Raw genomic sequence first — 12500 nt, forward strand, 5'->3', positions numbered from 1 at the left:
GTCCAATAAGAACGGGACCACGCAGGACCGATACCTCATACTGGTACGTCTTCATTTTAGTTCTACCGTGCTCTTATTTTGAAAGGGTTTCACACGGTGACGTCCTCTCTCTTCTCTGCAGTTCAACGACAGGTTGCTGTACTGCGTCCCAAAGCTGCGTCTGATTGGTCAGAAGTACGGCGTCCGGGCTCGCATCGACGTGGACGGCATGGAGGTGAGACGTTCAGGGTCAAACTTGGCCGTCCGAACTCCAAATTCGCTCAGGATGCAATATAGAGATGGCCCGTAGGGGGCAGAGTGGAGGCATGTCCGAGACTGTTACATCTGGGGAAATACTTGAAAAAACAGAGTGTGGGCGGAGCCTATGGCATTTTTTGTGATCTCAGAATGAGCTAAAGTAGCGACCCCGCCTCCTTTTGACTGCCGCCATGTTTATTGTTTAAATCAGGACCAATCCGGACGCTCGGATTATATCCGTGGTTACATACGTGAGCGCTAACGTTCACGACGCTAACGGTCGTCAACGCCAAAACATGTGGTTTAAAAGCAACAATAGTAAAAAGGCAAAATATGTGTCACACGCCATCGTGACATCACACGCTAACAGGAAAAGACGCATTTGCCTTTGGAAAAAAAAACCAAATAAGCCACGCCCCCAGGAAGGAAACAAATAAGCCACGCCCCCATGAAGTATCTGACAGTCTGCGGCGTAGGACATTTTTTTTTAATGTTTATTTGTTTAATGTTTATACATTTTCAAAAATAATAATAAACTTTCATACAAGAAATGCAGCTGAATGAATGTAAAGGAACATTTAAAAATATAGAAAAGAAATGCCACGCATAAGAAAACAGATCAAATGCATCAACTTAGACAAATAGAGTCAACAAATAGAGTTTAAATGTAAAACGTGCATTTTAAAGGCAAAGAAGTTGATGACTTCAAAAAAATGACTTGAACTCGCGAAAAGACAGAAGTGAATCTGACGGATTAACGTTGAATCTGTTCGTCTTCAGCTGAAAGAGACGAGCAGTGTCGGCGTTCCCAGAACCTTCCTGGTGTCTGGAAAACAGAGATCTCTGGAGCTGCAGGCCAGGTACCTCCACACACACACACACACACACACACACACACACACACACACACACACACACACACACACACACACACACACACACAGATGGGCTCATTCAAACAGGATGTCTCACTCGGATTAATATATTAATTGTTTTTCTGCAGGACGGAGGAGGAGAAGAAGGACTGGATCCAGGTGAACACAAACAAACAGAACAGAAAAATATATTTCCATCGTTCAGTTTATTTATTTATTTTATTGTTAAATGTTTTTTTTTATTTCCTATCATTCCTTATCATTTTTAATGATCTGAAGTCAATCTTTATTCATTCTTTGTTTCATACAGATTTAAAGGGAGATTAAAACGCCGCTACATTCAAATAGAATATAATTTTTTTTTTACATAAATAAAATACAAAATAAAAGGTTAGACGGAAAAACATTGAATAAAGAACTATTGTGGACAAATGTATTTAATTTTCCATCAGAAAAAAAAAACAACAATTTTAGACTGCTGTCTTAATACATTAAAAATATACATAAATACAGTGTATGTTTTATATTTAAACTTTTATTTAAAAGTTAAAATAAACGAAAATATGATCATTAAAATAGTAAAAAAAAAAAAAAAAAATGCTTTACAAAATAAACAGAAAAGATATTTTTATTTGATCCATTAATTAAAAAAAAACAAAGCATTGTTGTTGGTTTTATTTATTTATTTTTTAACAGTCTTCATTCTCCACGTGTGTTACTGTCAGCGTTTGAACTGTTTTATTATCAGCTATCAGCCAAATTGAAAACACCCGCATGAAAGCCAACAGTTAAAACGTATGATATTGCAGAATTATCCGTATTATATATAAGTTACGTTTTTGCCTTCGTTTTGTTTCGTTGGCGTCCTCAGGCCATCCAGGCGACCATCCAGAGACACGAGAACGCCATGGAGAGCTTCCGACACCTGAACTGTTCGCTCCGGGACGACGAGTCCACGCCGCCTCACTCCCCGGTAAACGGAAAAAAAAAGAAAAGAAAACACTCCCCCGAGTGGCCGAACCGTGGTACTGCAACATGACGCGCTCTGTGACTCCAAGACAGAGTTTATTAAAGAGATTGTTAACCTGTGTGGTTCTCAGAGCTGCGTCGAGTTGGGGAAACGAGCTCCGACTCCCATCCGAGAGAAAGAGGTGACGCTGTGCATGAAGTGTCAGGAGCCGTTCAACTCCATCACCAAGAGACGGCACCACTGCAAAGCCTGCGGACACGTACGTTTGCCTCCGCCTACGATAGCAACCCAAAACACCTTCCGGCATCTTGGAATGTCCAAAACAACACGTGCTGTGTTGATTATCCGTCTGTCTCTCTCTCTCCCCCCCTCCCCCCCCTCCCCCCCTGTGTTGAATCCAGGTGGTTTGTGGGAAATGCTCCGAGTTTCGTGCTCGTCTGTCGTACGACAACAACCGAACCAACCGTGTGTGCGTGGACTGCTACGCCACGCTGGTGGGCGTGTCGCCGCTGCCCGTCGGGCTCGTCAGCAGCAGCCAGAGGAGGCGCTCCATCCTGGAGGTCAGTGTGACATCACCAGGTGACATCACCAGGTGACATCACCAGGTGACATCACCAGGTGACATCACCAGGTGACATCACCGGGTGTTTTTCAGTCTCGAAGGTGACCGTGCGCTTGTGTGTGTGATTTTTTTTTTTCCCGTCACCTTCGGGATCGCGATAATCTTCATTTTCTTTATCGCTAAAGTTGCAGAAAAAAATATGATTTCTCTCTCCACCGTTCTCTCTCGTTGCCATAGAAACAAGCCTCGCTGGCAGCAGAGAACAGTGTAATTTGTAGTTTTCTTCACCACATGGAGAAAGGAGGGGGGCGGGGCTGGCAGAAGGCCTGGTTCGTCATCCCCGAGAACGAGCCGCTGGTGCTCTACATCTACGGAGCTCCGCAGGTACGTTTACGTACACCACGTAAGAAACAGCCGACGGGAAGGCAAGTAGTAGTACCAACCAATCAGAATACATCTACCAACCAACCAATCAGAATACATCTACCAACCAACCAATCAGAATACATCTACCAACCAACCAATCAGAATACATCTACCAACCAACCAACCAATCAGAATACATCTACCAACCAACCAACCAATCAGAATACATCTACCAACCAACCAATCAGATTTTGCTGTGATACGTCCGGCCTCTGGTTGTGGTATAAAATATATCCCATGATGCACTCTGAGGAGCCTCTATGTTCACTGTATGTGTTGTTTTTCTTCCAGGACGTGAAGGCGCAGCGCAGCGTCCCTCTGATTGGCTTCGAGGTCTCTCTTCCCGAGTCATGTGACCGCCTGGAGCGACGTCACGCCTTCAAGATCTCCCAGAGTCACCTGACCCTCTACTTCAGCGCTGACGGGGAGGAGCTACAGCGCAGATGGATGGACGTCCTGCTGAGGGCCGGCAGAGGGGAGGAGCTTCAGGTCCACCGACCAATCGTGGAGAGCCTGGAGGAGGAAGGGGAGGAGTTTGCTGCTGCGGAGGGGGAGAACACGTGATTGTACTATGGAGAAATGAAGATGAAGGCGGAGTCTTTAAATGAGGATCAATCCCTATACTGTTGTAGCTAAAATATACCTTAAACACACACACACACACACACACACACACACACGCACACACACACACGCACACACACACACACACACTCTATATTTAAAGTTGCATGATTCCTCCCAGCTGTCCACACAAGATGGCGTCTCTCTCTCTCTCTCTCTCTCTCTCTCTCTCTCTCTCTCTCTCTCACTCTGTCTCACTTTCACATTTCTTTCACCTGTGCTGGTGGGCGGAGCCTGTGTGGGCGGAGCCTCTTCTGACAGTCGTCCTTCCTTCTAACAGAAGTGACTTCACCGTGATTCGAGACTTCATCGCTGCCCCCCCCTCCCGTTTTTCTGTCTGCTGAATGGATGTAAAATAAATAAAAAAACGCTACCCATAATCTTTATCTACCGTTGCCATGGAGACGCCTCCATCCAGAGCTGTGACACCAGATTTGCATCATACACGGGGAAAAAAAATGATCCCAAAGCTGCCCAAACAAGTGAAATAATCTGAGCTGCAAGTCGATCGATCAGCAATGATATCGATGATCGATTGATCGTTTCTGAAAATGTCCCAAAAATATCTCATCTGATCGATAGAAGCCCTTAAATACGGGCGTTATCAATAAGTTGGAAAATAATCAGCACAGTAATTGATAGTAATCCTTGTTGGCAGCCCTGGAATCATTGATTACCCGTCAGTTGGACACGGCTGCTGCCCAGCCTGGATCTCTCTGATTGGACGTTTCCTGGAATCAACGAACTTTTAAGCACATCGAACCGACCGCGAGTCCTCTGGTCCTCCTGAAGGTTGCGTGTGTTCCGCTCACTTTGTAGCTTCGGTTACTGGGAGTTACTAAAAGTCACGTTTCCACTGACAGAACTAATGTCCAGGAACCTTCCGAGGAACTAAAAGCCGCCTTCGGCCGTCTTGTTTCCACCGCGGTCTAAAACAACTGAGCAGCTGTTGAAAAAAACATCAAAACACCCGACCAATCACCAACGTCCAGAGCTATGAGCCCCGCCCAGAAAGTTCCTACGCCTTCGTGAGTACCACCACCACCCCCTCAGGAGGAACCGTATCTCCTCAGTTAGACCCTGGTTCCTGCGGTGGAAAACAAACACAGGTGGAACAACTGAAGGTTCTTAGTTCCCGAGGACAGTTCCTGCGGTGGAAACGTGTTTACGTGCTAACAGCAACAAGAAAGTTCAACAGACACAAGTTGAACTCAGACTTTTGGTTCAGTTTTTACTCTCCAGACGAAGACGCAGAACCTGCCGCCTCATTTAGATCTCGATTTTCTGTCGAAACCAATGAAACAAAACAGAACCTGAGAACCACAGAGAACCTGTTCTTCGTCTGCAGGACTGGACCGCTCCGGGAATCATATCGGACAGTTCTTCGCCTTCCTGTTTAAGCCCCGGCGCTGCTGTCAACGTCGAGAACACCGGACAAAAACGTTTTTACAACACAGCGATTGATCCAAAAAAACACGACGACCTCTGAGGGGCGGTCGAGGTCACAACGTCGATCGTCTTGAGAAAAGAAAGAATCCCGAACGTCATTAAAACATCGTCTAACGTGGATGTTCTTGTCTGACGGCCGAGTTCATCTGGACCCGGCCGGTCCAACATCGCGTCTCAGTTACTGTGAAACTACAACTTCCATCTACACCTGTAAACACGCGTCAAATTGTTCAAAACCTGAAATTGAAGGAGGAAACAGAGAAGAGATTTTTAAAAACACGAAAAGAAGGAACAGACTGATGGCTCCTCTCTAAATGCACTTAAAAAGACGTTTTCAATTTTTGATGCCAAATTTCCCCCAAAGAATAAAAATTCTGACTTCCAACCTTGTCTGGACGTCGACTACATTTCCCAGCAGCCTCTGCTACGAGGTGTGGACTCGTTAGCCTCTCTTTCTTCCCCCTCTGCTGGTGATGTTGGGTACTGCAGGTTTTAATTTTATTTATTTTATAAAATCCTCTCGAGGCGGTTCGTTAACAATCCTGCAGAAACCTCACCGAGCGTTTTACAGTTTTATTGAACTCTTGAAAGTTCTCAGTCAGATTGTTTTTTTTTTTTTTTATCGTCGTTATCGATAAATTTATGTTCTTCAAATGTTTGTACCTCGGAGTTCGAAATCGTCTCGTCCAACTTCTCAAACATTCAGACGGACTCAGAGAGAAACTGGAAGCAGGTGAATTCATGAGGCCTTTGATAAGAGAAATAAATTATTTTCTGTTTTGATATTTTATAAATTAAAGATGTTACGCTTCTTTGTTTTGACGCCTTTTTTCGCTGCTGATGTTCAAAACAAACAAAAAAAGATTTTGACTTTCGAAGTGATTTTAATTACAAATATATGAAATAATGTTAAATTTTGACTAAAACTAAATCAGTGACTAAAAGTCACAGTTTGGACTTTTTAGTTCACAAAATGTTGACTTAATGTTTAACTTTAAGCATTTTGACTCCAACCAAAACAATTTTCATTGCAAATTTAAAACACAAATGTTTTGTTATTTCAAAGAAAAGTCAAAAATTTCAGTAGTTAATTAAAACTCTGCATTTAGAAAATGAAAAAAACATCTCGGAGACATTATTATGTATTTATGATCCAGATTTTCTATAAGAAATGTAAGTAGTGACGTCCCGTTAAGTTTCCGAAATGTTTCTTCTTCTGTGAATGCAAAAAAAAACAACTTAGAATTTTAGAAATTCGTTTCAAAGTTTAACTGACAGAAAAATGAAACCTGTGATCAGTTGCTTTATGTTTCTGCTCCCAGTTTCTCCTGTTTTGAATGTTGTCGGTTGGACATTTGGAGACTTTCAACTCCAAGACCAGAAGATTTATTGTTGAATGAAGGAAAATGATAACTAATAATGAAAATATTCGTCTGTTGAAGGCTGTGAGATTTTTAAGGAAACTGATGAAGATTTTTATGGACGTAAAAAAGTTTGGAAGTTTTTAAAAGACAGTAAGACGGCAGACAGAGACATGAAGCGTCTCTGACAGGAACCTGAACCGGACCTTCATGTTTCTGCTGGTCCTCTCCGGGTCCGAACCGACTTGGCGGTTTTGTGTTTTCCTGGATTCTGGGAAGTGAATCCAGCGATTAGATGGAGCCGATCTGAACTGAAATCCAAAAGAAAAAAACCTCTGAGGACTTTTAGTTGTTTTTATCGTTGGTTCAGTACTTCTCTCTCTCTCTCGTCTCGATAAACACCTTTTGGACAAAGTGTTTTTGATAGTGAAAAAAAAAAGCAGATATTATGAATATTATTATTGTGATTCTGAAGCTATGACGAACTGAAAAGAAATTGTTGTTGGATATTTCTGTGTTTTATGAGTCTGGGTTGTGTTGATGTTTGCTTGATGCAAGTTGATGCAAGAAGAAAACAAAAGTAACTTTTTTTTTGTATATATAATTTATTCTCCCGTGACTCCGCCTCCTCCGGGTCACATGACTGTAAAAGGTCAAAGGTTAACGCTCGCTGTTCCTCCACGCAGCCAAGAGCCACGTGGGCGATTCTAGCTTTGGCGGCGGCCATGTTGGTTTCCACGGTTTACGCCGACGGGGTTTGAAGGTTAAAGGAACAATCGGACATTTTTAGTAAACCCTTCTGTTTTCGTCTCTGATGTTTTATATCTACTGTTAGCCTAGCTTAGCACACAGACAGGAGGGAAGCTGTTGGTAAAAGTAAGCTACATGAAAAAGGCAACAAAGGTATAAGTCACTTTGAGTAATGAATTTAAGGATGTTACTCATGCTGTGAAATAACTGTAAACATAACTCAGTAAAACATCTTGAAAGTTAAAAATATACAGAGATATTCAAGTTAGCTTCAATGCTAATGGAAATTCGAGCTTAAAACACCAGGGAGATAGATTGTTGTTGTTAGAAGGTGTTTGGTTTTTTTTTTCTTTCTTTTCGTGGATCTATGCTAGCAGTTTTCCCCCCCTTCCAGTGTTTGTGCTAAGCTAGGCTAATGACCTCCTGAACGTAGAGATGAAAACATCCGGGAACGTCTGACTGCGTTTTCTCAAAATGTGGAAAAATTTGTTTCTTTGACTTCGACCTCAATTTCCTTCGCTAACTGGTGCTCGGTCTGTGTGTGGCTCCGGTTGTCCCGGTGTGGTTTTTTAGCGTGTTCTTGGCGTGTAAAGGCAGTGGGAATGGAAGGAAATGGCCAGTAACGCAGCCTTATAGCTCCCATCGTCATCATCAGCTGTTCTTATGTGGTGGAAACGTGTTGAGCAGTCAACGCTTTATTTGCCTCTTTTGTTCGAGTTTTACTGAATCTGTTCTGTTACCAGAGAACCTTGGTGACCGGATCCGACTGGATCCGACCAATTCTGACTGGTTCTGACTGGATCCGACCAGTTCAGACTGGTTCTGACCAGTCCTGACTGGTTTTCACCAGTTCTGCCAGGTTCTGACCCATGTGTGTATCACCCAGTTGAGCAGTGGTGTGTTGTATCGGTCCAGTAAGCACTTTCTGTTTTATATTCTCTTCAGAGCTGGTGAACTTGTCCAAGCAGCATTCTGTGTTTAAGTATTTCATGTTGTTACTTTGGGCTGAAAACCACACGTCGGTTCAGAAGCAGTTTCAGTCTGAGACGGACGGGTTTTAGATGGAGATGAGCGGGACCAAAGATTTAAGTCCAACTTTTTACAATAAATCAATAACCGGGACATTATTTCTCTTTCAACGCATAAACATAGTGCGGCAACAAATGTAAGACGTATAAGGAGATTGTTCTGAAAACCTGAATGGAGAAACCAAACAAATTAGTAATTATTGTTGTTATTGTCAATTTAAATGTCAACCTGCTCATCTCCAGTGAAAACCAGCCGTCACCTTCTGGCAGCCGGTCAGAACCAGTAACAACCAGTTAGAACCAGTTAGAACCAGTTAGAACCGGTCACAGACGGTTAGTTAGAGCGTGAAACAGATAGTAGTTTCCTCCCATTACCACCTGTGTTATCTGGTTCGAGCCTGATACAGCTGGTTACAGACAGTTTCAGTTAGAGCCTGAACCTTTGTAGCCGGTTTGGACCAGTCAGAACCGGTCCAAGTCCCGCTGTAACCGCAGCTGGTCGTGTACCTGGTTTGACTGGTTCTGTGTGGTCTGAGCTGGTTCTGTCAGTCTGAACTCTCCTGGTTCAGATCTTTTTGCCTTACAGATTCTGAATTTTATTCAACTCTTTCTCGTGCCAATTCAGATTTGCTCTCAGTGTTCGGCCGTTTTTTCTATTTATTTTGTCATTTTAATCCAAAGTGTTTTTATTGGGTTTTATTGTTTCCTGTTTTTTTTTTTTTCTGGTCCTCCCGTGATCACAGTGGTTTCCAGGAGAGTTTGTCCGCAGTAATCTTTCCTTCACCTTTTTGAACAGTTGCTCACAGTGCTGCGGACTGTTAATGGCTGCTGTTGCCATGGAAACGGTGAGGGGTGTAAACCTTGTTGATAAAAACATGATGTCATGACATCGGTGACATTCATTTTTGGGACAGGAGTGCTAATCTCCTGAGTCGTTGCCATGGTAACCCGCTGAGGTTTCTGGAGCCGCCAGACACATTGTTACCACGGTGACCGCCAGGTTCCCTCGCTCCCCAGTGTTACCACGGTAATCAGCGATTTCCAAAGCCGGTGAAGACAGTGTTGCTACGGCAATCGCCGACTTCTACAGCTTCTGGCTTTATAGTGCGTAAGTCTCAAGTTGCCATAGCAACCACTAGACTCTAGTTACCATGACAACGGCACCCTCCATCATCTCTCGCTCTCTCCGGTGTAACAGCAGCACAGTCGTGCATCTTGTGTGTTGTACTTCTGGTATCTTTTTATTATTGATTATTGAGTATTGATGGATTGATCGCAGATTATTGGTTAGTGGCCGGCCACTGCCTTCCATGCTGTCCATGTCTATTACCCATCATGCCCCTCTGTAAGAAAATAAGATGACAGATGTTATAAATGAGGTTTTAACTGAAATAAAATCATGAAAAAAATTATTAAAGTTCTGTCTGGAAGTTTGTTTTTATTGAAAAAGCTGCAGGACAGCGCCCCCCAGTGATGACGAAGAAGGATACACACCTGGTAAAACATAAAAGCACAGAAAATAAATAAAAGATGTTCATGTACTTTTACTTTATAAAACACCAGAGTGCAGTGCTTTCACCTTTAGTGTTTTATTTTGTTCTGTTTCTTCTTATTTTTAATCTCTAATTAAATTATTTTTACTATCGTTCTCTTGCTTTTTAATTATGTTTTATCTTTAAAATGATTTGGCGAGTAAAGTCCCTGTGACGTCACCTCGCGCTGATGATGCAACCCAGTGTCATCAATTAAAACTTTCCCCCTCTGATATAAAAACATGCCGCCGCTCCTCCCCCCCTCTCTCTCTCCGGCCCTCTGATTGGACAGAGCTCTGTCACTCTGAGCTCAGCCGATCAGCCGTGAGGGGCTGACGTCACCCGGGATTCCCCCCGCCCACCCCGCCTCGCCCCTCCTCTTCTCTCACTTCCCGTAATAGAAGAGATAAAAACAAACAAGATGGCGCCTGTGCTCCAGCGCTGAGCCCCGAGCTTTCAGCGCACGTGATTGGCTGCCAGCAGACACGGCTGCTGTCCTATTGGCTGGAGTTGTTGCACAGCAGCAGCTCATTGGTGTGGGGGGACATCCTTCCAGGCCCCCCCGGCCCCGCCCCCTTGAAAACATAGAAACAGAACAGGTAGAAAACATCTGACAATAGTTTTATTAGTTTTTACAGAATAATAATAAAGAATTTGTAGTTAGTTTAAGATTATTTCTATGATATTCATTTTAATTGTTTTATTTAGTTTTAGAATCAAGCTGCTATTATTAGGCTATAGATGTCTTTTTTTTATCTGATTAATTGTTGATTTTCAATCAATTCTTAATCAATAAAGTTAACAGTTTAATGGTATTTTAAATAGATATTATTACAATTCCCTGAGTGAAAGTCTAAAATGCTGCCGGCCAGCCGGGAACAGAGGCAGAACCAGAAAAACAATTCCTCCTTTGACGCTCATTCAATGGCGAATTAAATTACATCAAATTAAATTAGGATGAATTGAATTTGAATATCCTGAAATATATATATTTTTTAAAAAGGACAAAAGAACTGAAAACACCCCGGAAAAGGCTTTTTCTCTCATTTTATTCCACCTGAGGGAACTTCTGCTGAAGCGTCTGATCTGTTTGGTGTATTTCTAGACTCCCAGCTGTCCCCCGCACACACCGTCTGTCCGTCTGTCAATCTGTCCAGGTGTCGCTCAGCAGGAGTTGAACCTGAGACCTCGTCATCATCATCGTCCTCTTCATCGTCGGTGCTTCCCCGGTGACGGTCCTACTGATCCGGACCGGGTTCCCGGACTTTGATCCCGCGGTGGCTTCTGGGAACACAGCGCCTGTGTTGAATCGGTGCTCTGTTCGGGCTCTCGTGTCCGCTCTTCGGTCTCCGGAGAAATGTCAGCCGTCAGCTCGGTCCTGGTCCAGACCGGAGAGCAGAACCCTAGCGGAACCGAGCCGCACCAGCTGGAGGCCGGGATCCTGCAGCCGCAGACCGTGTTCGTCATCCTGGACTCGGCTGAAACTCTCAACCTGGTCCGGTGAGTCCGGAAGTTTCTGGGGAGTTACCGTTATTTTCAGAACCTCCAGCCGAACTCCGTCCAAAGAAATCTGCATAATGAACTCGTGGTGAAACACTGACTTCCCTGAAGCTGCCTGCAGGCAGGGATCACATCTTGAGTTTCACATCTTGAGTTTCACATCTTGAGTTTGTTCTGGTGAAATCGGCTCAATAAGATTCCTCAACACGCGCTTCACTTTTTAACATTCACTGCTGCTGCACCGGAGCTGCCAAAACAAGAACCATCCCGTTAAAGAAGTGACGATTTTATTCGGATGAACTCGTCATATTGTCAAAGATGGATGCCGAATTGAAGTGTTATCCTGAGGATTAAAAGTATACTCGTAACAAACGCTTTGGTTGTCAGTAACGTTTCCCGAGAGGCAGGTGAAATTAAAATTTCACAAGTTATGAATGGAGTTCGGTTGGAAGTCTGACCTGGGTTGCAGTAAAGGAGCAATTTTCAATGTTAAAGTTCTGAGTGTGTGTGTTGTCATTAGGATGATTGATGATGGGTAGGTTGTTGTTATTACTGTCTGACCTCTGACCCCTGAGCCTCTTTGCCTGGTGATGTAACAGTGAGTCATCCAGCAACGGTAGCTGCTGCTCCTCTCTTATTTTCCCAAGAGATAACAGACAGGTCTACCCCCCCCTCTCTCTCTGGCGTCCCCCAAAAATAAAAAATAAACATAAACAGCAATAAAAAAAACTAAAAACAGACCTAGACCTTTTTTTTTTTTTTCTACAAATGTTCTCATGACTTGGGTTTGACATATTTACCATATTTAGTTTTTTGTACTGGTGAAATCAATAAGATTATCATGTCCAGGAGTGAATGCTTCAGTTATATTGTCCACAATGGATGCCGAGTTTTATGATATTTGTTAATGATTAAAAAAGTGTTGATCAGACTTGTTTTGTATGTTGGTTACATTTTCTGGGAAGCAGGTGAACTTTAAATCTCAGTAATTCTGAATGGAGTTTGGTGTGAAACTACTTCAGGAAGCTTCAGTTTACGAAGGAGAAGTTGTAGTTGGTGTAACGTTCAGGTGCCACAGCGGGCCCGGTATTCCCCCTCCACCCGGGCCAAGTACCACAAACACACACATACCAAAACATTCGGTGGGTGGTGAGACAGAAAGTAAAAGTAAAAACAACCGTCAGAG

The 12500-nt window shown here is 43.3% G+C and overlaps 2 protein-coding genes across 7 annotated transcripts in view; both read left to right on the top strand.

The window, feature by feature from the left end:
• Positions 1–9699, top strand: part of fgd1 (FYVE, RhoGEF and PH domain containing 1) — a 29419-nt gene extending 19720 nt beyond the window's left edge. For both annotated transcript variants that reach the window (XM_069177706.1, XM_069177707.1), the window contains exons 10-18: positions 1–43; positions 122–214; positions 1018–1097; positions 1241–1271; positions 1984–2085; positions 2213–2341; positions 2484–2642; positions 2882–3028; positions 3362–9699. The exon at positions 1–43 is cut by the window's left edge and continues 104 nt beyond it. In XM_069177706.1, the coding sequence (XP_069033807.1) occupies positions 1–43; positions 122–214; positions 1018–1097; positions 1241–1271; positions 1984–2085; positions 2213–2341; positions 2484–2642; positions 2882–3028; positions 3362–3634 (1057 nt within the window). In that variant the 3' untranslated portion in view covers positions 3635–9699. The remainder of the gene's footprint in view (positions 44–121; positions 215–1017; positions 1098–1240; positions 1272–1983; positions 2086–2212; positions 2342–2483; positions 2643–2881; positions 3029–3361) is intronic.
• Positions 9700–10938: 1239 nt separating this feature from the next.
• tfe3a (transcription factor binding to IGHM enhancer 3a) overlaps positions 10939–12500 on the top strand; it is an 11898-nt gene continuing 10336 nt past the window's right edge. For 4 of the 5 annotated variants that reach the window (XR_011179737.1, XR_011179738.1, XM_069177779.1 and 1 more), the window contains exon 1: positions 10939–11314. Coding sequence is in view for 2 of the 5 variants with exons in the window: in XM_069177779.1 (XP_069033880.1) it covers positions 11172–11314 (143 nt within the window). In the remaining 3 variants the exon portion in view is untranslated. Of the gene's footprint in view, positions 11718–12500 lie in introns of all 5 variants that reach the window. The other variant, XM_069177782.1, reaches the window with a different exon arrangement.

Source organism: Embiotoca jacksoni, unplaced genomic scaffold (assembly GCF_022577435.1).
Source record: "Embiotoca jacksoni isolate LCO1_2020_lvr unplaced genomic scaffold, fEmbJac1.0.p SCAF_77, whole genome shotgun sequence".
Taxonomy (NCBI): Eukaryota; Metazoa; Chordata; class Actinopteri; family Embiotocidae; genus Embiotoca; species Embiotoca jacksoni.